The sequence below is a fragment of the Scyliorhinus torazame genome, chromosome 14 (genome assembly GCF_047496885.1).
Source record: "Scyliorhinus torazame isolate Kashiwa2021f chromosome 14, sScyTor2.1, whole genome shotgun sequence".
Lineage (NCBI taxonomy): Eukaryota > Metazoa > Chordata > Chondrichthyes > Carcharhiniformes > Scyliorhinidae > Scyliorhinus > Scyliorhinus torazame.
The window spans coordinates 24,881,740-24,904,093 of NC_092720.1; the positions used below are offsets into that span (position 1 = coordinate 24,881,740).

Below are 22,354 nucleotides of genomic sequence, written 5' to 3' on the forward strand. Positions count from 1 at the left end.
TATTGGGCAGATGGGGAAATAGATGGCAGGTGGGCATAAGGGGTAAAAGCAACAAGCAAAAAGAGTCACTTTGCAAAAAATAAATTGGGGGTTGGTTTTGCTCAGGGTTGGTACTCGCACCTCAGAGGCAGACTTGAATGTATTGTCTAAACCACTTGTGGGAAACCTGTGTTCTGAGTGCGGCCCACAAGACATTTTGTTGATCGTTGTCCACACGCAGGGTTGCTACATTCCGCTGGTTTCCATCCTTGTAGTTTTATTCTTACTGAGCTGATTCGCACGTAAAGCGAGGGCAAGTGAAGGGAGGTGCATGCGGATTGCACACAACATCAAGGGAAAGTGGTGGCACAGTTGTATTGTCACTGCACCAGGATTCTGGGGAGCCAGGTTCGAATCCCACCTTGGCAGATGGCAAAATTTGAATTTGATTTAAAAAATAATGTGGGACTAAAAAGTCGACTGGTGACCAACCATTGTTGATTGTTGCCAAAACCCATCTGGTTCACCAATGTCCATCAAGGAAGGAAAGCTGCCATACTTATCCATGGTCTACATGTGACTCCATTCCCACAGCATTGTGGTTGACTATTAAATGCCCTCTAAACATGGACAAATAGGGATGGGCAATAAATGCTGGCCTAAATAGCGACACCCACATCCCATGAATGCATTTTAAAAAACATTGACGGTGAGAGCCGTGCGCTCCCTCTGCGTCTAAAATGTAAATGCTTCTTTTGCTTTTACCATTTGAAGTTGATGATAGTTCTATTAATATATGAATGTTCAGCATTTTCTATAACTCATTATGAAATATTCGGCACGTATTAAATAGATTTAATCTTATTCGTGGGTCATGGTTAGTGAACAAGCCCGATTTCAATCTTGTGGCCCACTGAGATGCAGGGGCCACTCATACAGCCCACTGACTAGCCTAGATGGCTGATCACTGATCTAATCTGACACTTCCTCCAGATGGGGCATTAAAATTAAGATTCAGCTGCACCAGCTGCAAGTGGATGCCAGGAATTCCAATACTCAAATAAAGAAAAGGGAGCTCCTGAACTCAGTATCCTGAATAACACTGATCCCATGTTCAACGAAAAAAAAGATTACCGGGTAGGCCATTTAGGAATGAGAGGAGAGGCAACATTTTCGCTCAGCGGGTGGTGAACCTGTAGAATTCGCTACCACAGAAGGCTGCGGAGGCCAATTCACCCATTATATTTAAGAAGCTCATTGTGTGCAATTTATGAATTTATCTGCAAAACAGTGGCCGGACTTCAAAAATTAATTCATTGGATTGCTAAACCATTTAGGGACATTCTCAGGACAGGAAAGAGATTGTATTGTATTGCTGAAAAAAAAAGAGATGCGCCGTTGAAGTTTTTCATCTAGCACTCATCAGGTCAGAATTGCAAGAATTCCGAATCTCAAGGGATCAACAATATATATTACATGAGGGGAGGCTGCTGATTGGTTGGCAAGTGGCAATCAGCACCCTCTTCTCATGCAGTGGAAATTTATATTCTTGAAATTCTGACCTGATGAGTGCAAGACGAAAAACGTCAACAGCATGCCTTTTTTCAGAAAGCTACTGCATAAGGAAGGGCAAGCTATTCTTCAATGTATAAGAAGTCATTTGCTGCATGTTTCAAACTGTCCAGCAGTGAAATGCCGGGGTAAATCCTAAGGCAAAATACATATTTTAGAAAAAAAACCTGAAGATGACAAAGGATGAACAAATGAATTAATGACAGAGGCAATTTCTTTGAAGAAAAGAAACTCTACGGGCGAGATCTATTGACCCCTTTCATTGCGGGCACAAAACCCATTATGGCCGCTATTTCCCAGGAGAGGGCCAGAACGGGATTTGCGCCGGCGATCGTACGTGACATGATCGTGAACCTGATTTCCAGGAATTTGAATAAATTAACATAATTAAACAGCTTTACGCCATAGCCTCCACCTACGATGGATCTTTCCCCCCCCCCCCCCCCCACCCCCCCAGTGGCATGATGTCACGTCAACGTAAATCATTAGAGGTTTCCAAAAGTAAAAACCAGTTTTGATAACCATGCCGGGGACACCGAGGTGCCTGGAGGCCCAAGAGGTTGAGGGAAAAAGCTCGGTGTTGCCCCCAGCATCCTGGCAGAGCCAGTGGACAATGCCAAGTGGGCACATGAAGGGGCAGTGCCAAGGGGGCTCTGGCTAGTGGGGGGGGATTCCCCGAATGTGTGGTGAATGGGGGGCAAGGGAAGAGGGCAGCACCCCGATGACAGCGTGGTGCGGGCACAATGTTGGCATTATAGTGGGGATGGGTGCCCTGACAAAATGACCTGCAAATACCACTGTGGGCAGGCAGGTGGGGAGGGCTTCAAAGCTTGCCTGGAGTTCTGACCTCCAGCTAAGGGGCTAGCCCCAAGACACCTCTGGGGCCTTCAAGCCAGCAGGAAAAATTTCAATCAGCCTTTGACAATTGACCTTAATTGGACCTTAACCTAACATACTTTGCAGGAAATGGGGAGGGGGGGGGGGGCTGCGAGCAGTGGGAGGTGGTGCTAGCCTCTCTCAAACACCGTCAGACAAAAATGGTCCAAGGAAGGCATCAGTTAACCAGCACGCCAGCCTCTGGCATGGATTTCTACACCCACCGACCTCCGTATTCAACCCCATATGGGATGAGCATCCTGCCGCTCATCACCGACCTGAAACGTTCAACTTTGATGCTTCCTCAGCTGCAGTTGTTATTGCAGCTCATATCTTTTTTGTTACATTAATTGAATAAGATACAGAGTTCAAAATTAGCAATTGCATTTATCATTATGCTTTTTTTTATAGTAAGAAGTCTTACAACATCAGGTTAAAGTCCAACAGGTTTGTTTCGAATCACTAGCTTTCGGAGCACTGCTCCTTCCTCAGGTGAATAGCTTCTTACTGTGCTCACCCCAGTCCAACGCCGACATCTCCACATCATGGCTTTTTTTTTTTAATGGGGGTGCGATTTGAGTAGGATGATTCAGATGTCATCTGATACCAGGAAGCCCTACCACAATGAAGCAATTAACCATTCCAGTCAGGTACTGAAATGAACAATGTGTCCTTAGTCTGGAATTTCTAAACTAGAAAGAGCTACTAAATGTTCTTTTTTATTTGTTCGTAGAATGTGGCTAAGGGGCCGGCATTTATTGCTCACCCAATGGGCTGCACGATAGCTCAGTGGTTAGCACTGTTGATTCACAGCTCCAGGGTCCCAGATTCAATTGTCTGTGCGGAGTCTGCACATTCTGCGTGGGTTTCTTCCAGGTGCTCCGGTTTCCTCCCGCAAGTCCCGACAGACATGCTGTTAGGTAATTTGGACATTCTGAATTCTCCATCCATGTACCCGAACAGGCACCGGAATGTGGTGACTAGGGGCTTTTCACAGTAACTTAATTGCAGTGTTAATGTCAGCCTACTTGTGACAATGATAAAGATTATATTTCCGTAGAGAAGGTGGTGCTGAGCCGGCAACTTGAACCGCGGCAGTTCCAGGATTTTGTCCCAGCGACAGTGAAGGAACGCCAATATATTTTCAAGTCAGGATGCTGGACGGCATGGAGGAGAACCTGCAGGTGGTGGTGTTCCCACGTGTCTGCTACTCTTCTTCTACGTGGTCGTCACAGTTTAGAGAGTGCGGTCGGCATGCCCACTGCGATCTTTAAAATCATGTTAAAACTTCCTAAAACCAATATCTTCTTGAACATGCAATGCTTAATTAAATGAACCCTAGTATTAACAGAACCGAAAGCCAGCAATTTAATGTGCAATTCACATATGGCTCTTAACATTTTAGCCAATTTAACTAACAGTTTTATTTTCCAAGTTCACACTTCATGGAGAATAAAACAAAAAAGCTGAATTTCTCCCTGACTAGATATTTTTCTTCATTCCCGCACGTTTTCCATTGGTTTCATAATGGAACAGGTTGTATTTTTTTCTATTTTTTCAGGGGATGTGGGTGTTACTGGCTGGGCCCGCATTTATTGCCCTTTCCCGAGGGCATTTGAGCGTCACATGTAGGCCAGACCAGGTAAGGATGGAAAATTTCCGTTAGTGAACGAGATGGGTTTTCACGACAATCGACAATGGTTTCATGGTCATACAGATTTTTACCGAATTCAAATGTCGCCGTCTGCCATGGTGGAATCTGAAACTGGGTCTCCAGGGCATCATTACCCTGGGTCTCTGGATTACTAGTCGAGCGACAATGCCACTGCCACCCCTTAACATGACTTTTAACATGATGTACGCAATTAGTGAATTTGAACGACTTTCATTAGAATTTGTTTCTGACAAGGCAGCATTAATTCTACTTCAGATGTGAACAGCAACACGGAACAGATTTCAATCTTGCGGCCCACTCACCAGCCTAGGTTACCCATCACTGCCCTCCCCATACCAGGCAACTCTATGTCGTAAGACCCTCCCATTGCCAAACGCAAAACACATGACATTCTGACATGGCTCGCTTCATTCAAGAACTTCCTGTGTATCAAATGTGGTGGGCAAACAGCAATTTATCACAGATTATTTGGAGAAAGACCACGGAGAGGTGCAGGAAATGGGTTTCTGCTACTTGACAATGACGTCTCTTCCAGTAACTGGTGCAATCCTTCCGTATTGAAAACCGCGCAGTACCACAGCACTCCACTTTATATCGCGCCTCATGTGAAATTCCTCTTTTAGCTACAACTGACACAACTCAATGCAAATATAATTTGGAAACATACAAATGCTGATGGACTGGAAAAATCCATCGGCAGTGTTTGCATGTTTCCAAAAAGTGTCCATCCTGTTTGGACCACTTCACTGTGATGGTTTGTGCATCATGATATGTGCACTTCATACCCCAACCGAAAGCCACCAGATCTTCTGGAAGAGGCAGTAAAGACAGATGAAACCATGACCAAATGTTGCTCAAAATAGCTTGAACACTTCAGCACTGCGGCTCTGTATCCAGGTCTGTGATAGAGCGAGTTTGTTCACAATGCAATCTGTTTCATTTTCCGAAGTCCAAGCTTCGTAGAAGGCACTGGTTGATTGAATATTGCTAATTGATCTTACGCATGTATACAATTCCATCACTAGACTCATTCCCAAATTGGTTCGCAAATCTCTCTGGGATCTCTGACCTGTAAACGAACTTCAGCTCATTTAAATTCTGTTTTTGCAACTCGGAAGCTGGATTTCAAAACAGCAGCGAAATTGCAAAAACAAAATTTACGAAATACAATTGTGGCATATAGAGTGGAGCCTTTCCTCTAGCTGAAGTGGATTTTGTGCTTTTACAAACTAGAGGCAAGGGATTCAATTAGTGCACATATAGTGTGGGATAATTAAAAAGCGAAATACTGCGGATGCTGGGAATCTGAAATAAAAACAGAAAATGCTGGATAAACTCAGCAGGTCTGGCAGCATCTGTGGAGAGGAACAGAGTTTGTGTTCAAGTCCAAATGATCCTTCTACAGTTAAGAAAACATTCCAACCAAAGCATTCGCCTAGACAGTGAATGAGAACACTGATCAATTTCAGAATCTGTTAAATTCACTATAAAATGGGTCTACCAACCCTAATTTGGGACCCTAGAAGGATCGGTTGTTTTTGCGTCAAAATATTCAAGTTCCGAGCAACTGTAAATCTATGTTTCAAAGAGCACTTTCCAGTCGCTATAATCAATGAATATGTCTGTTGGTTCCTTGCTTGACCCACACTGAGTGTAGACCATCTTCCAGCTGCCAAAATGAAGGAAGCCACTCGACAGCATGGAACAAAGAAAGAATAAAGAAAAATTACAGCACAGGAACAGGCCCTTCGGCCCTCCAAGCCTGCACCGATCCAGATCCTCTATCTAAAATTGTCGCCTATTTTCTAAGGATCTGTATCCCTCTGCTCCCTGCCTATTCATGTATCTGTCTAGATACATCTTACATGATGCTATCGTGCCCGCCTCCACCACCTTCGCCGGCAATGCGTTCCAGGCACCCACCACCCTCTGCGTAAAGAACTTTCCACGCATATCACCCTTAAACTTTTCCCCTCTCACCTTGAACTCATGACCCCTAGTAACTGAGTCCCCCACTCTGGGAAAAAGTTTCTTGCTATCCACCCTGTCTATACCTCTCATGATTTTGTAGACCTCAATGAGGTCCCCCCTCAACCTCCGTCTTTCTAATGAAAATAATCCTAATCTACTCAACCTCGCTTCATAGCTAGCGGCCTCCTTACCAGGCAACATCCTGGTGAACCTCCTCTGCACCCTCTCATCCACATCCTTTTGGTAATGTGGCGACCAGAACTGTACGCAGTATTCCAAATGTGACCGAACCAAAGTCTTATACAACTGTAACATGACCTGCCAACTCTTGTACTCAATACCCCTTCCGATGAAGGAAAGCATGCCGTATGCCTTCTTGACCACTCTATCGACCTGCGCAGCCACCTTCAGGGTACAATGGACCTGAACACCCAGATCTCTCTGTACATCAATTTTCCCCAGGGCTTTTTCATTTACCGTATAGTTCGCTCTTGAATTGGATCTTCCAAAATGCATCACCTTGCATTTGCCCGGATTGAACTCCATCTGCCATTTCGCCGCCCAACTCTCCAATCTATCGATATGCTGCTGTATTCTCTGACAGTCCCCTTCATAGTCTGCTACTCCACCAATCTTAGTGTCATCTGCAAACTTGCTAATCTATACCTTCCTCCAGATCATTTATGTATATCACAAACAACAGTGGTCCCAGCACAGATCCCTGTGGAACACCACTGGTCACAGTTCTCCATTTTGAGAAACTCCCTTCCACTACTACTCTCTGTCTCCTGTTGCCCAGCCAGTTCTTTATCCACCTAGCTAGTACACCCTGGACCCCATGAGACTTCACTTTCTCCATCAGCCTATCATGTGGAACCTTATCAAATACCTTACTGAAGTCCATGTATATGACATCTACAGCCCTTCCCTCATCATTCAACTTTGCCACTTTCTCAAAGAATTCTATTAAGTTGGTAAGACATGACCTTCCCTGCGCAAAACCATGTTGCCTATCACTGATAAGTCCATTTTCTTCCAAATGGGAATAGATCCTCTCCCTCAGTACCTTCTCCAGCAGCTTCCCTACCACTGACGTCAGGCTCACCGGCCTATAATTACCTGGATTATCCCTGCTACCCTTCTTAAACAAGGGGACAACATTAGCAATTCTTCAGTCCTCCGGTACCTCACCCGTGTTCAAGGATGCTGCAAAGATACCTGTTGTTCCAGAATGCTGCCAATAGTTCCACATTGTAACCAGTGTCTCACCTGCATTTATCTGGATAATCGGCAGGACACGGTAGACTGCAGGAAACACAAACAGCAATGGATGCTCGATTCATTGTTCATTTTAATTCTGAATTGTTAGATTTCTCTAAAGTAAAGGCATTAAGAGATATTTGGCAATGGTGGGGATATGAGATTAGGTCACAGATCAGCCATGATCTAATTGAATGTAGGAACAAGTTTGAGGGGTTAAAAGCCCATATCCCTTCCCCACTCTCCTGCGCCTCTTAGCAGTACGCCAAGAATGACACGGGCAGTCGCTAGACACAACCACCAGTACATCCACGCATGACGTATATGATGGATTCACTTGTGCACCAGGTTCCTCAAAAAAAAAGCTGAAGCCAGGGAAGTAAAAACACCGATGACTATTAAATGATTCATAATCAGCCAGTTGCCAAACTGCTAGATGTGTCTACAAATTATCATGCCCCAAGTTGAAGGCGCACACAGAGAATCACACCAACAGAAATGAGGCAAATGGGCCGCACACCAGACCCCTGCTGATCAATTTCAAGCAATTACAACAGCTGTAGAAAGCAGCATCAGGATGTAGACAATTCTGCACACAATTTGTGGCTATCTAGCTGCCCAATCATAAGACAAGTATTCGTGCTAAAAGGTACTTTCTCTCACCTCCTGAAAAAGCAAATGTGCAGTTTGTTACAGAAAATTAAAACAATAGCCAACAATCGTGACCCTTTACTCTGTACATACCCCACACATTTAAAAACATTTCCTTTTGAGTATAAAATACTTCAATAAGGATTCCAAACTCAACGGGTACATGTTACTTTCAGGGTTTTCCCCAACTCCTGTCATGATTTCAGCAGACAGTCTAAGAAATCCCAGTAAAATCAACATAAACACCCTTTATTCGGTTTTAGTAGGGTGTCCAGGGCACTTCCAGTTAAATTAAGAGTCATGCAGACTCAAAGCATCAACATTGTTTCTCTCTCCACAGATGTAGTGGGTATTGACACTGACCTAGTAATCCAGTGACCCAGGGCAAGATCTAGGGAGCCGGTTTCAAATCCCCACCATGGCAAGAGGGTGAAATCTGAATTCAATGTAAAACAAAAATCTTGAACAGAAAATCGAATGTTGGCCATGAAATAATTGGCCCAGTTGGCAATGCCCACATCCTGGAAATTAATTTTTTTATCAAGAGGTCCTGCCAGACCTGCGGAGTTTATTTCCGGCACTTTCTGGTTTTATTTCGCATTTCCAGCATCCGCAGTATTTTGCTTTTATCCATCCAAACTATATTCACTGCCAATGATTATTGCACAACCTTGTCAGCAATGTGTCAAAGGGGCACAATGTTTTCAAGGAGCATTTGCAGCAAGATTCAATTTCTCAAACACCGGAGTCTGAAAACTCAGTTTTGAGGCCGCGCTATTGGACACGAGGAAACTTTATTTGCAATACCTACAGTACAAACGTGGGAGTGTTTGCATAGAGCCATGCTGCTATTTCAAAATATGCTTGAACATACACTTGGTACGAATAAATCATCCATTATACCCGAACCCTACTGATAAAAAGGTTACCCTTCTAAGAGGCACACAAAAGATATGGTCAAATTTTGTTTTTTTCCCCCATCAGCTTTCAGGATAATAATCCTCCTTTAAATATAACCAAAGTTGAACAGGCACAGCGTCAGTCAAGGCAGCCATTTGAGTTGTCAAAGCAATACAGTGAAACACAGACACAAGACACCAGCTGTTCATTCTTCCATCTGACATTGGCAAATATCATTGTGACTGGTGTGTCCAACTTTCAACCGCTGCTCCTTACCTGGGGGATGGGAAAGTGGGTGGCATATTGAAGATGTCGAGGATGCTCGTAAGTGCATGGGAAGATCAGCTCCTTCTCTTTCCGGATCGGCTTTTCGTCTTTTGTGGCACTTTGTTCTAAGGAAGGGGTTGCATTGTGCTCACAGCTCAAAGAATCCCCAGGCATTGGAGAGAAAATCTGCAAATCGAACAGGCGAATAAAGGAATTAGGGCAGCTGAAGATTTATAATATGCGTAACCAACGTAAAGGACGGATTTTTCCATTTTTAACATTATTTTCTGCCCATCCCGAAAAGCCATTGAACTGGGTGGCTAGTTCCGCCATTTCAGAGGGCAGTTGAGAGTCGACCACGCTGTGGGTCCGGAGTCACATGTAGGTCAGAGTGGGTAAGGCTGGCGGATTTCCTTCCCTAAAGGACATTAGTGAACCAGATGTTTTTTACAACAATTGATGATAGTTGTCATGGTCACCACTACCGTGATTAGCTTTACATTTCAGATTTATTAATTGAATTTAAATACCACCAGCTCCGTAGTGGGGTTTGAACCCATGCCCCAGAACATTGGCCTGGGCTTTTGGATTATGAGTCCAGTGACAGTACCTCGCTGCCACCTTCCTAAAATGTCATACTTTATAGAGAATTGACAGGAACAATTTCACTTCATGCCTACTGCCTGGATTATTTGACAAATAAGTATTGGTTGAGCGAAATAACCATACGTTCGTGACAAAGCTAAAACACGGGGAAAATAAGTAAATTGGTTCTTGATCATCTAGAAACCAAAGTTTTCCAAGGCAGCTCTGCAAACTTTAATTTTTTATTATTTTGGGGAATTTTTACATCACTCGCAAAGCTAGCATCTATTGGCCATCCCTAGTTGCCCTGGGAAGGTGTCTCCATGTAGCAATATTCATATCGCTTAGTAGATCGCTAGGCTCAGTACAGAGCGGAAACACCTTGATGTAAAACTGGAGTCACATATAGGCCAATCCAGATAATTGCAGCAGGCTTCGTTCCCCAAGAGGCAAGAGGGCACACACTGGATTTGGGGGTTTTGAGGACAATCCAATCGCGTGTTGTCACTTGCATTGATACCAGCCTTTATCTCAAGATTAGAATGTGCACACACAATATTCTTTGAGGATAACCCATTCAAGCGACAGGAAGGGAAATGTATTTTTGAACAAATAAGCGCTGCCTTGAAAATCCCACATCATGGGAACAGGAGTAGAACGTTTAGTACCTCAAGCCTGTTTCCCTAATCACTGAAATCATTGCTAATATATCATCTTTTTTCCTTATACCGTTGGTCAATAAACTTCTATAAATGGTTGATTTAAAATTAATAATTGGTATTTGGCACCAAGTGCCATTTGCAACAACGCTCCCTCATCTTAAGACTCCCTAACCAATGAAACTATCTACTCTATCACTCTGCATACCCAATCAGCCTTCGTGAATATCTCTTAAAATAAAACGTTGATCAATTTGCCCCCTAAAATTCTAAACTTGCGGACATAGGGTCCCAGTTCCTGTAATATCTCTTTGGAATGTAACCCTTAAGAGTTCAGGTATCTTTCTGGCAAATCTATACTGCACTCCCTCCAAGGACAATATAGCCTTCCAAACATGCCGCTGGGCACAGTACTCCAGATCTGGTCAAACCGTGGCCTCATATCGCAGAAGGGTGTCTTCCATCCGCTTATTTTTGAGTCCGCTAGGTACAAAATGCCGCATTTCAGAAGCCTTTTGGATTATTTCCTGTGCCTGTCCATGACATTTGAATGATCTATGTATATGTGGATGAAATTGAGATTCTGCAAGTATTGGATCAAATCAAGGTTATACCAATCCTCTCTGCATCTTATTATTGGAAACAAACTAAAGGCCCCAAAGAAACCTATCGAAATATTAAATGCATGGAAATTGCTCCAAAATATTGGGACCGAGTAAAGTCCATCCCCGGGCAAGAGTAAGTCAGGACGGATTAACATTCAACAAAGCTTTCAAAACCTGTACAAGAAGGAAATTCCAGAACATAACAGCCGGCTGCAGTAAGCAGATACTTTTGTTGCCTTTAACAGGAGTCCATCTGTGCTCACAGTTATCGATGTGTCAATATTTCGGCAACATCTGGCAACCAAACATGCATAGATAGGCAGGAAAATCAGGAAGTTGCTGCCTCATGTTGACCCGTTCTTCTAGAAGCTTCCATATGCCGACAACCGTCAAGAGATTAAGCTTTGAAAGACAATGTACAGCTGCTGTCATGCTAAACCCGCCAGAAAAAGTTTGGATTTGTCTTAGGTTAAGTACATTTTTAACAGTTGTCTTGCTGTAGTTATACTGGGCCTTGGTGAGGCCACACCTTGAGTATTGTGTGCAGTTTTCGCCTCCTAGTTTGAGGAAGGACATTCTTGCTGTTGAGAATGTCCAGTGTAGGTTCACCAGACTAATTCCCAGGACGGCAGGAGTGACATATGAAAAGACTGGATCGACTGGACTTGTACTCACTGGAGTTTAGAAGAATGAGATGGGATCTCATTGAAACATATAAAATCCTGATGGGACTGGACAGGCCAGATGCGGGAGGAATGTTCCCGATATTGTGGATGTCCAGAATTAGGGGTCACAGCCTAAGAATAAGGGGTAGGCCATTCACTGAGATGAGGAAGAACTTCTTCTCTCAGAGAGTTGTGAACTTGTGGAATTCTCTGCCACAGAAAGCTGTTGGGGCCAGTTCGCTGGATATAGTCAAGAGGGAGCTGGATGTGGCCCTTGTGGCTAAAGGGATCAAGGGGTATGGAGAGAAAACAGGAGTGGGATATGAATTTGCATGATCAGCCATGATCATATTGAATGGTGGTGCAGGCTCAAAGGGCCGAATGGCCTACTCCTGCACCCATTTCCTATGTTTCGATGAGTCTTAATTAGAATTAAACAACTATTCTGGCACCACTGAAAATTCACTTTTGAGGGTGGTCTCTAATTCATTCACAATTTAACTATTGCTGTTTTTTGGAAATTTATTTATTCCATTCTGCCTCAATCCCATTTTTCTTCCCCTTTCCTATTACACTTCCTGTACTTGATCTGACATCGGACCAAGTAATTACACTGGATAAAAGCAAATTACTGCAGATGCTGGAATCTGAAATGAAAGAGAAACTGCTGGAAAATCTCAGCAGGCCTGGCAGCATCTTTAGGGAGAGAAAAGAACTAACGTTTCGAGTCCAATGGCTCTTTGTCACTGTACAAAGAGTCATCGGACTCAAAACGTTAGCTCTTTTCTCACCCTACAGATGCTGCCAGACCTGCTGAGATTGTCCAGCAGTTTCTCTCTCGAGTCTAACTTACACTTCCTGGTTCAGGCTTTGCCTGCCTCGAGAATGATTCTTCAGCCTGATTGGTTAAGGAGATACACAGTCAATCGTGTAATTCAGGCCGATTCCTGATGCCCTGCGGAGAGCACGGAGCCAAAACGGATTGTGAATCACAGCAAGTTCAAGTGAAAAATCCCACAGCAAGTCAATGGGGAAGCACATGGGGAATGAACACCCGACATGGATTGGGCTACATGTAAAATCTCAGTACCAAGAACTTTGTTCACTGTCTTTTGCAACCAGACGTGACAGATTCAGTAGTCCACAGTTAAACATTCTGATTAATATTCTTCTGCTTTTCGTTTGGTTGGTCTCATGTTAAATAAATTCACACGTCACAAGTTCAACTGACGTGCTTACTTTTAAATTCACTTGACTGAAAATTCAAATTGTGCAATGGTTACTAGGTTTAGGGAACACATCTCAAAATAACCATCAAGAGAAAATTTGCAACTAAAATTCCGTACAGAACATAACTAGTAGTTGGAAAATTACCGTGTTCTTTCGGGGGGGGGAAATAAACTCCAATTGCTTCATGTTTAGTTCTTTTTTTTTTTTTAAACTCAGACATTTAAACACACTCATGATTCTGATTAGCGTTATTCCCTCACAAACTCAGTAAATCAGCCAAGCCAAGAGCCAACCCTTTCCCTCTGTGGCAACATTTGCCTGTTCAGTTCCCTTTCCGGCCAATTCTAAGCTTTTTTAAAAATCTTTCTTCTCAGCATTTGGTGTAATTCAGATATCCAGAAACACATTCCAGGTACTTCAGAGAGTGTGACAACTTTTCATCGCATCATCTCACCCTTCAAAACAACTACGGTGGGGGAAAGTGAACAAAGGGGTTTCCGACCAAGAGTTTTCAACCTACAGCAAACTCGGGTCCAAAATCTCCTTTAAAATCATTCTTGTCCACTTCATCAAATAAATTTGCAGCTCCCGAATCCATGTCCATTGGCTCTCCAAGTCCCTGATCCTAAAATTAGAAAATTATTTTGGGTCAAAGCTCATACAGTCAAAAGTTCCACTTACAAAACAATTTGTATGGACAGTGTTGGTTTTAACTCCTGCTGCTGTCTTAGAAAGGATTCTCTATGTTATAAACGTAGCACGCTGAGGGTGATTTTTACTTTACACACACTCTGTTTCATTCCTCTTTCGCACACAGGATCGGGATTGTTTTTCCTCTCCCTGATTTACATCGTTTTTTATAAAGTTCACAAAGATTCACCATATCCAAGAAACAACGTTGGTTTGCTGACAGTATTGCCAGATGATGGATTGAATTTGACACCCACTTCCCAACCCCCACTGGGAGGGGGCTGGCATGTGAGGAGCGTAGAATCGGATGTCATGGCCCAGGCACTGCACCCAGCATCTACCCATGTCCACTGGCATTTTACCAGTTGCAAGGGTTGGGGGTTGGTTGGTGGGGGTTATGTGTCCCATGGGCCAATTGAGGTTCTTAAGTTAGCAAATAAAGGCCTCCTCCTGTCACTGGTACCTTACATCAGTAGAAGGTGTCCTGGCCAAGTAGCAAAACTATCAAGTGAAACCAGATGGTCTTGTTGACAGCTTTTTTTGGGGGGGGGGGGTTGGAGGGGGTGGGGGGTCTCTCCTTTTCGGGCACCCTGTCCAACAGAGGCTCCCACCCAAGATAGTCACCCCCATTTGCCTACCGCTCCTCTTCCAACCCTCCAGAATCCTACAGCCCCTCACCTGAGCCTTCTATCCTGGCCTCAGCTAAACCCTAGACCGAACTGGGCATCCTGAAACTAGTTCCCCTTCGTTGGGGGGTTCTCTGTAGTCATAGCAGAGGCCACTGCACATGGCGACATTGCTAGGACTAGAGAGCTATCAGCCATTTGATTGATCAGTGGTTCCTCAAGACAAGTTTTCCTCCCAGATGGTGGCGTAACTCTCACTCTGATCCAATTGTGATGACTGGAAGACATCGAGAATATTGGGTTCCAAGTACTGGGCAATTTCAAGGTTAAAAGCCTGGGGTTAGAGTGTATTTGACTGCAATGGTCATGTTATTATTTTTTTTTAAAGAATTTGTTTTTCAAGGCCTGGGTGTTTTTCACAGCCATAAGGCGAAATTGTCAAAGAATGTGTTTTCAGTCTAGGCTAATAGGCTATGGTTTGACTGGGAATATCCCTGGGGAGGTAAAATGCTCTGCAGCCTGCAGAGATTATTTGTTTTTTCAGCTTGGGACGATGAAGTAATTGCTGGTTGGAGCCAAACAATGCAGAGAGATATTATTTGGAGAAAGCTGTGGAGGGAGGCAGTTTTTGGAGACAGCTCTGGAGAGCTCTGGAGAGAAGCAATTTTTGGATAAAGCCTTGAGAGAGGACTTGCATTCTGATCTGCCTGATGCCGAGTCCACAATTCTCCCATAGTAAGAGTTTTGTTGTTGTTAAATGGGTAATTGAGTAGTGATGTTTAAGGTGTAACTGGTAAGCTGGTCTTTTCTGGTGTGAAGTTAACAATGTTTAATATTGTATTCATAATGAAGTTTTGTTTTAAAAACAGCCAAGCCCCATTTCTTCATACAATCACTCTTCGAGCGAATCCTTTTTTCTGCCCAATCTTTCAAATAAAATATTGGTGCTTTCAATCCAGTTTCCGAGCCACTGTTGGGATCTGGTCTGGGATTGTAATACAATTTGGGGCACCCTGTCCTAATGGCTGTAAAAACATTGCATGACCACCCTGCCAAGCGGAGGCAGGCTCTCGCTCGACCTTTCACCCAGAGCTCTGGAGCACCACCTCTGCATAAAATTCCCTCTAATGTTTTGCAGATGTCTTAAAATTATTACAATCCATCAAAGAATGATTTATACCACATTTTCTCCAAAGAGGAAAACATTCTTTTAAAAGAATGCCTCTGCTTTTTTTTTTTTCTTTTAACCTGATGAAATCTCCCCATCTGCCCCCAATCCCAACCAAATTGGTGATAATTCCACCCAAACATCGGTGGTTCTATTTTATTCCTCTGGTCAAAACTTCTGACGTGTCAAAACGAGAAGTAGTATTTTACACGTTATTCAATAGTGTTCTCCGAGGTTGTACATTATTTGATTGCTATCATGGTAAATGATTCATGATGATACAATAAGACAGCACTCCCAGCCAGAATAACACTGTGCAGAAAAATCCGCACTAATTGGGGTTTTTTTTTTAATTCTGAAAATTCTGCAATGCATTCACTGACTGCATGACCAACAAATGCATTTTTTATTTTTATTTTTTTTTTAAATATGCAGCTGGCGGAAAGCCAAGCCAACCGCGCTGGAAACATCACCCGAGCTGTTATTTAATCATCACCGATGGCATCATTGAACGCTCCTTGTTTCAAATGTTTCATAAGAGAATTATCATGACCACATTCCAATCACCCAAGAAGGAGTTCACTTTTCAATAATGGCCCTTATTGATCATTAGTTAGCAGTGCATGGAGGCTGTGAGGAATATATTTGGCTCAGCCGAATTCAATCGGCTGCCCCCCTATCCCTCCCCCCCCCCCCCCCCCCCGTTGGTCTGAAACTTGCTCATTCTGGTTCACCAATTAGATTAAATGTAATATCACAGGCAAGCTACTCAAAGAGTGGCTGAGCATTTATATAGTGCTTCTCACCCCCTTAGCACTCTCACAAAGTGCTTTACAGCTAATCAATTACTTCTGAATTGTACAGTGGCAGCTTGCAGTCCAGGTCAAAAGGTTCCGCGTCATAGGCTGGAGCACATAATCTAAGCGTGACCGAGGGAGGACTACACTGTCAGAGGTGCTGTCTTTCAGGTGAGACAAAGGCCCCGTGTACCTGCTTAGCTGGACGTAAAATAAACTTTGTGGCACTTTTAGGGGAAGAGCAGGGGCATTTTGCCTGGTGTCCTGGTCATTGTTTACCCTTCAGCCAACATCACTAAAATGTAAAAGTCATTATCGCATCGCTGCTTGTGGGACCAGTGACCAATCCACTTTCCTGGCCCTAACATGGTGGGTCCTGCCGCTGCGGCTGCAGTGAGCCAGCCAAACGTCCATTGACTTCAGCGGAAACGGAAAACCCCATCAGCAACAGGGTGCTGGAAAATCCCACCTCATAAATCACACTAAGGTTCGCTCGACTCAGTATTTCCCAGCACAGAGAATTTAATAAATGCGCGCCTAACAAAATATTCAAAATATTTGATGGGTCCTAGCGGAAACACACAGACTGAATCATAAATGGTTGACTACTTAGGTATCACTGGATGAAAAGGTAGCTAATACAAGAAAAAGCATCAAGAGCACAGCCACATATCAAACCGGTTTTTGAAAAATGGGTATGTTCTTGACATCATGACTCCCAACCAACCCGCCAAATACAAAGATTTTACCTCCAGCTTTGCACCATGAAGGCTGTCATCATGCTCCTTGGAGTAATGTTCCTCTGAGTTGTCCACAGTTGGCGATCGAGGTCTTGCCGCGGTGGTGACTGAGGTGAGGTCTCCACGGGATATGAGTGTGCACATGTACGCATCATGCGAGAAGACATCGTGGCGGATGAACTCACAAAACAGCAGCACGAGATTCACAAACTCTGCTTTCTCATTTTCGTTATTAAGATCAGCTAGTACATAGACACACAGACACAAAACGTGAGTCCTCAAATTCTCTGCATAATAGCAGATATTCAACTGAAACATCAGCAAAAATTCAACCATGTAAAGTAATAATCTTTATTATTGTCACAAGTAGGCTTACATTAACACTGCAATGAAGTTACTGTGAAAAGCCCCGAGTCGCCACGTTCCGGCGCCTTTTCAGGTACACGGAGGGAGAATTCAGAATGTTCAATTCACCTAACAAGCACATCTTTTGGGACTTGTGGGAGGAAACCGGAGCACCCGGAGGAAACCCGCGCAGACACTGGGAGAACGTGCAGACTCCGCACCGACAGTGACCCAATCCGGGAATCGAACCTGCACATTGTCCCAATTGTATCAAATGACTATAGGCTGCTTTCACCTTTGAGGGGGAGAGCTGACCGGTGGTGATTTAACCTGAGGATCCCCACACCTCAAGCAAGGGACAAGATTGAGAAGGCGGGGCCTTCATGAATAACGTCAGCCGGTACGGATATTGGACCCGCACTGCTGGCCTCGCTCTGCATCACGAACCAACTGTCTAGCCAACTGACCTAAACTAGCCCCCACAGCCATGCACCCTGCGTACAGCAAACATGAATCTCACAAACTTTTACAACTTCAACGTTTTTCAACTTTTGGAACGCCACTCATACCCAACGAAAACAGTTTAATAAAAGCAAAATAGCGTGGAGGCTGGAAAACTGAAATAAAAACAGAAAATGTTGGAAAATACTCAGTAGATCAGAGGAACCGTATGTGTGGAGTGGGAAACAGAGTTAATGTTTCAGGTCGATGACCTTTCATCAGAACTGGCGGTTGTTTGAGAATTAAAAGGATTTTAAGCAGGTAGAGCCAGGGGAAAAGATGGGTAAGGAAGGAATGATAAGGGAAGGACTAAATTAGGGTGGAAGACAGGAGTGATTAAATGATCAAGAGGATGGCGATCGATCAAGGTCAATAAACAAAAGATGAACCTCGAAGAGGTGTGAATGTCAACAGCAGAACTACTACCAGCCCCCTGATCCAAAAAATTGGAACCAGTGGCCATGATCCAAAGTTGTTGAATTCAATATTGAGGTGAGAAAGCTGTAAGGAGCTTCATCGAGAGGCAGGGTGTTGTTCCTTAAGCTTGCATTGAGCTTCAATGGAAGAGTTTGGGAGGTCAAGGACATGGGTGCAGAGTGAGAGTGGAAAGATGAACTTAAGGTTAATCTTTCCCAAGCAGTAAAGAGCAACAGCAGAAACAAACACATTTAAAAATAAATCATAAATTAAATAACAAAACTCGAATTGGAGTCCAATTTATGAAACTCAAAGACCTCTGTTCGGCAACGGTAGTCAGGGCATAAGGCACAACGACCGAATTAACTCATGATTACACCAATTAACGCTGGGGGCACAGTTCCACATGTGACAACCCTCAAGTACCACTCCCAAGCATTAGGTGTAATTATACAGAAAATACTTGTAAGCCCCAACAAGCCAGGTAGTAGGTGTGGAGAAAAACAAAATTAATATTTCACATCGGAAAATGAGTTTCCAGTATTTTCACACCCACAGTATTTTGCTTTCATTATGAAGAAAGCAGATTTTCTAAAGGATGTGTGTGTTCTTCTTCTTCTGAAATTGTTAAAATTCTTCCATGGGATGTGGTGTCATAGCTGGGCCAGCATGTATTGCCCTGAGAGGCTCTCTGGGCCATTTAAGAGTCACCCATATTGATGTGGATCTGGAATCATATGTAGGCCAGACCGGGCAAGGACGGCAGATTTCCTTCCTGACATTAATGGCCAGATGGGTTTTTACGACAATCGACAATGGTTTCACGGTCATCACTACACTTTTGGTTCCATGGTTGGAATCAAAGTCAGATCCTCAAAGCATCTCCCTGGGTCTCTGAACTACTAGTCCAATGACAATACCACGACCCCACCACCTCCCCTTTGTTCAAACAAAACATTCCCGTACCAGCCTCACTGAACAGGCGCCGGAAATGTGGCAACTAGGGGCTTTTCACAGTAACTTCATTTGAAGCCTACTTGTGACAATAAGCGATTTTCATTTCAATATTAAATCAAATCATATCTGCAATAGCCGGTACAGATCTATTCTTCAAAATCCAAACAGGAGAGGAGTGTGAACAGAGTCTGAATGAAGAGAAACCTGGGTGACTCTTTGCCAAGAAGTGAAGTTACCGATGCTCCAGAAATTAATTCACAAGAAGCATCTACTTTGGTGATGTTATATTTCCAGCACGATTGCATGGAGAATTGAAGCATTAACACCAAGAGCTACAAAATGGTGACAAGCAAAGATCACAGTCATAATTTTTCCCCATGCCAAATTCCTGATCCCACTGAGACTGCTGTCGAGTAGTCCTTGTCCAGGAAAAGACTGCAGCCCTGAATATGTTTAGGCTTTCTCAATCCCAATCCCGATCTGTAACTTTAGCAGAAACAATGGATAGAGTAAATGGCTGGGGTTAAAAAAAAAATTAAATTCCTCCAGGACTTCTGCCAATCTCCCATGATAGAGAAATTCCTGGGGCTGGATTCTTCGCCCCGCCCCGCCACATTTCTGCCCCGACCCGCCGGCGGGATTTTGCATTACTCCGGCCGGTCAATGGGGTTTCCCATTGTGGGGCAGCCCCACGCCGTCGGGAAACCCCCGGGCGCCGGCAAAACGGAGACTCCCGCCCCTGGCCTTTGCCTGCATGCAGGGAGAATCCAGAATATTCCACCTCTCCCAGCACTCTGTTCCAGGACAACTGTGTATGCAGTTGTGTAAGGCGGTCCCAAATTGTCCCATCCTCCAAGCTGCAGATGGTATAGAGACAAACAGGAATAAGAGAGAAAATAGCTAATAGTTAATAGCTAAAAGTTACGTACTTAATACAGGAGCTTGAGTATCCAGAAACCTAAGGAGGATGATCTGAAATACGGGAAGGCTTGAGCCGGTAAGTGACACAGAGGAAATCGACTCCTTTTCATCCAAGACTTCCGACTCTCCACATCGCTGCAAAGAAAACACATTAGTGAATGAACAGACAGGATTTAATAATAATAACCTTTATTAGCGTCACAAGTTGACTTACATTAACACCGCAATGAAGTTACTGTGAAAATCCCCTCGTCGCCACATTCCGGCACCTGTTCGGGTACACAGAGGGAGAATTCAGAATGTCCAATTCACCTAACAAGGACGTCTTTCGGGACTTGTGAATGGAAGCCGGAGCACCCGGAGGAAACGTCGACACGGGGAGAACATGCAGACTCCGCACAGACGGCGACCCAAGTCGGGAATCGAACCCGGGTCCCTGGCGCTGTGAAGCCACAGTGCTAACCACCGTGCTACCGTGTCGCCCTAAATCAATGTCAGAAGTGAGATGTATACCGTAATTTGAAACTAACTTATCCACAAGTCGCATCAACTTTGTTTCACCTAGCAACTAGGTAAGTTGATATGAAATATGCTCTCTGGTACTCAATTGCCATTCTACCTCCTGCATTCTCATTTAATGTTCTTCGGGGTTGGTGTAAGGTGCAGAAAGTCTTTACGGATAGTTGGTGTGAAAAAGAAATGAGACTTGTGCTGATCCAGCAACTTTAGGGATCTGAGCTAAAGGCAATGGTAGGTGGCTGGTCTGCACTAATTTGGGAGTGTTTGATATTAATGCTGGGTGTTCGAAATGAGAAACTGTACCATTCTCCAATATTACAAACCCAGTTCAGAGGAAGAGTCATATTTGACTCAAAACGTAAATTCTGTTTCTCCACAAAGACTGCCAGCGCTGTTGAGTATTTCTGGCACTTTCTATTGAATTTAAATATCTAATGGGCAGCACCGTAGCACAGTGGTTAACACTGTTACTTCATAGGTCCAGGGACCCGGGTTCGATTCGCGGTTTGGGTCACTGTCTGTGGGGAGTCTGCACATCCTCCCCGTGTGTGCGTGGGTTTCCTCCGGGTGCTCCGTTTTCCTCCCACAGTCCAAAGATGTGCAGGTTAGGTGGATTGGCCATGATAAATTGCCCCTTAAGTGTCCAAAAAGACTGGGTGGGGTCACTGGGTTACGGGGATAGGGTGGCGGTGTGGGCTTGACTTGGGTGCTCTTTCCAAGGGCTGGTGCAGACTCGATGGGCTGAATGGCCTCCTTCTGCACTGTAAATTCTATGTTCTAGGAGTATTGGATATAAAACACCACGTTCACGCGACAAGGGTTTACTAGGTGACTGGCTCTTAAGGAACATACATTCCAACGAGGTTAAGGTTAAAAGAGGCTTGAAAGGTTCTCAAAAAGATTAGCAACAGAGAGGTAGAGAGGATTGACGATATTTCATTTTCCTTATGCTCGTCTCCAGATTTCAGACTTGTTGCTCACCTCGGCCTCGATTTCAGCCTGCCTCTTCTCCAGGAGTTTTGCCACTGCCATCGCTCTGTGTTTCCCACACCGTTTGCAGCTCACTGCCCACTCGCACAGTAATGTCACGACTGCCTCGTCATTGGGTGCAATTTGCTGTGGGCGGGGGGGGGGGGCGGGGGAAGAAAGAAGAGAATGAGTAATTTTGTTTGCTTGAAACTTCGATGACACAAGTAGCTAGTGGGATTGGTGAGTTAGGAGAGGAAATAACGTCCAGATTGGGTTGGGGGTGGATGAGAGAGTTGGAGGAAAAGGTTAACAAATACGGATTAATGGAGCCAGAATAGCTAATAAACCTCGAGTCGTTTGTTCTCCAGATTACAAGCCACCGGTCTAATCATAGAACCGTTACAGTGCAGGAGGTCATTTAACCTATCATGTCTGCACCAGCTCTCCAAACGAGCACCATTGACTTGCTGTCTCATTCTCCTGTCTTTTCCCCGCACTCCTGCACATTATCTGTATTCAAGTGGGGATCTAATGCCCTCTTGAATGCCTCAATTGAACCTGCCTCCACCACACTGCCAGCGCAGTCCACATCTCAACCACACGCTGCGAGAGAAAGTCTTTTTCCCCACATCACATTTGCTTCCTTTGCAAATCACTTTAAAACTGCGCCCTCTCCTTCTTGATCCTTCGACAAGTGGAAACTCGGAAATCTTATGTCAAAATGGCATCTGAGGGCTGCTGCTGGATTCAAGCCACTTCAAGTTGGTGGTTGTATGCCGTATTAGTGAATATTAGTGAATCTCCGACTG

General features: G+C 44.2%; 1 protein-coding gene across 3 annotated transcripts in view; it reads right to left on the bottom strand.

The window, feature by feature from the left end:
- Window positions 1–22,354, bottom strand: part of LOC140389583 (mediator of RNA polymerase II transcription subunit 12-like protein) — a 731,598-nt gene that overhangs the window by 555,584 nt on the left and 153,660 nt on the right. For all 3 annotated transcript variants that reach the window (XM_072473837.1, XM_072473838.1, XM_072473836.1), the window contains exons 12-16: window positions 21,558–21,692; window positions 20,066–20,192; window positions 16,926–17,158; window positions 13,416–13,520; window positions 9,161–9,337 (exon numbers count right to left, since the gene is read on the bottom strand). In XM_072473837.1, the coding sequence (XP_072329938.1) occupies window positions 9,161–9,337; window positions 13,416–13,520; window positions 16,926–17,158; window positions 20,066–20,192; window positions 21,558–21,692 (777 nt within the window). The remainder of the gene's footprint in view (window positions 1–9,160; window positions 9,338–13,415; window positions 13,521–16,925; window positions 17,159–20,065; window positions 20,193–21,557; window positions 21,693–22,354) is intronic.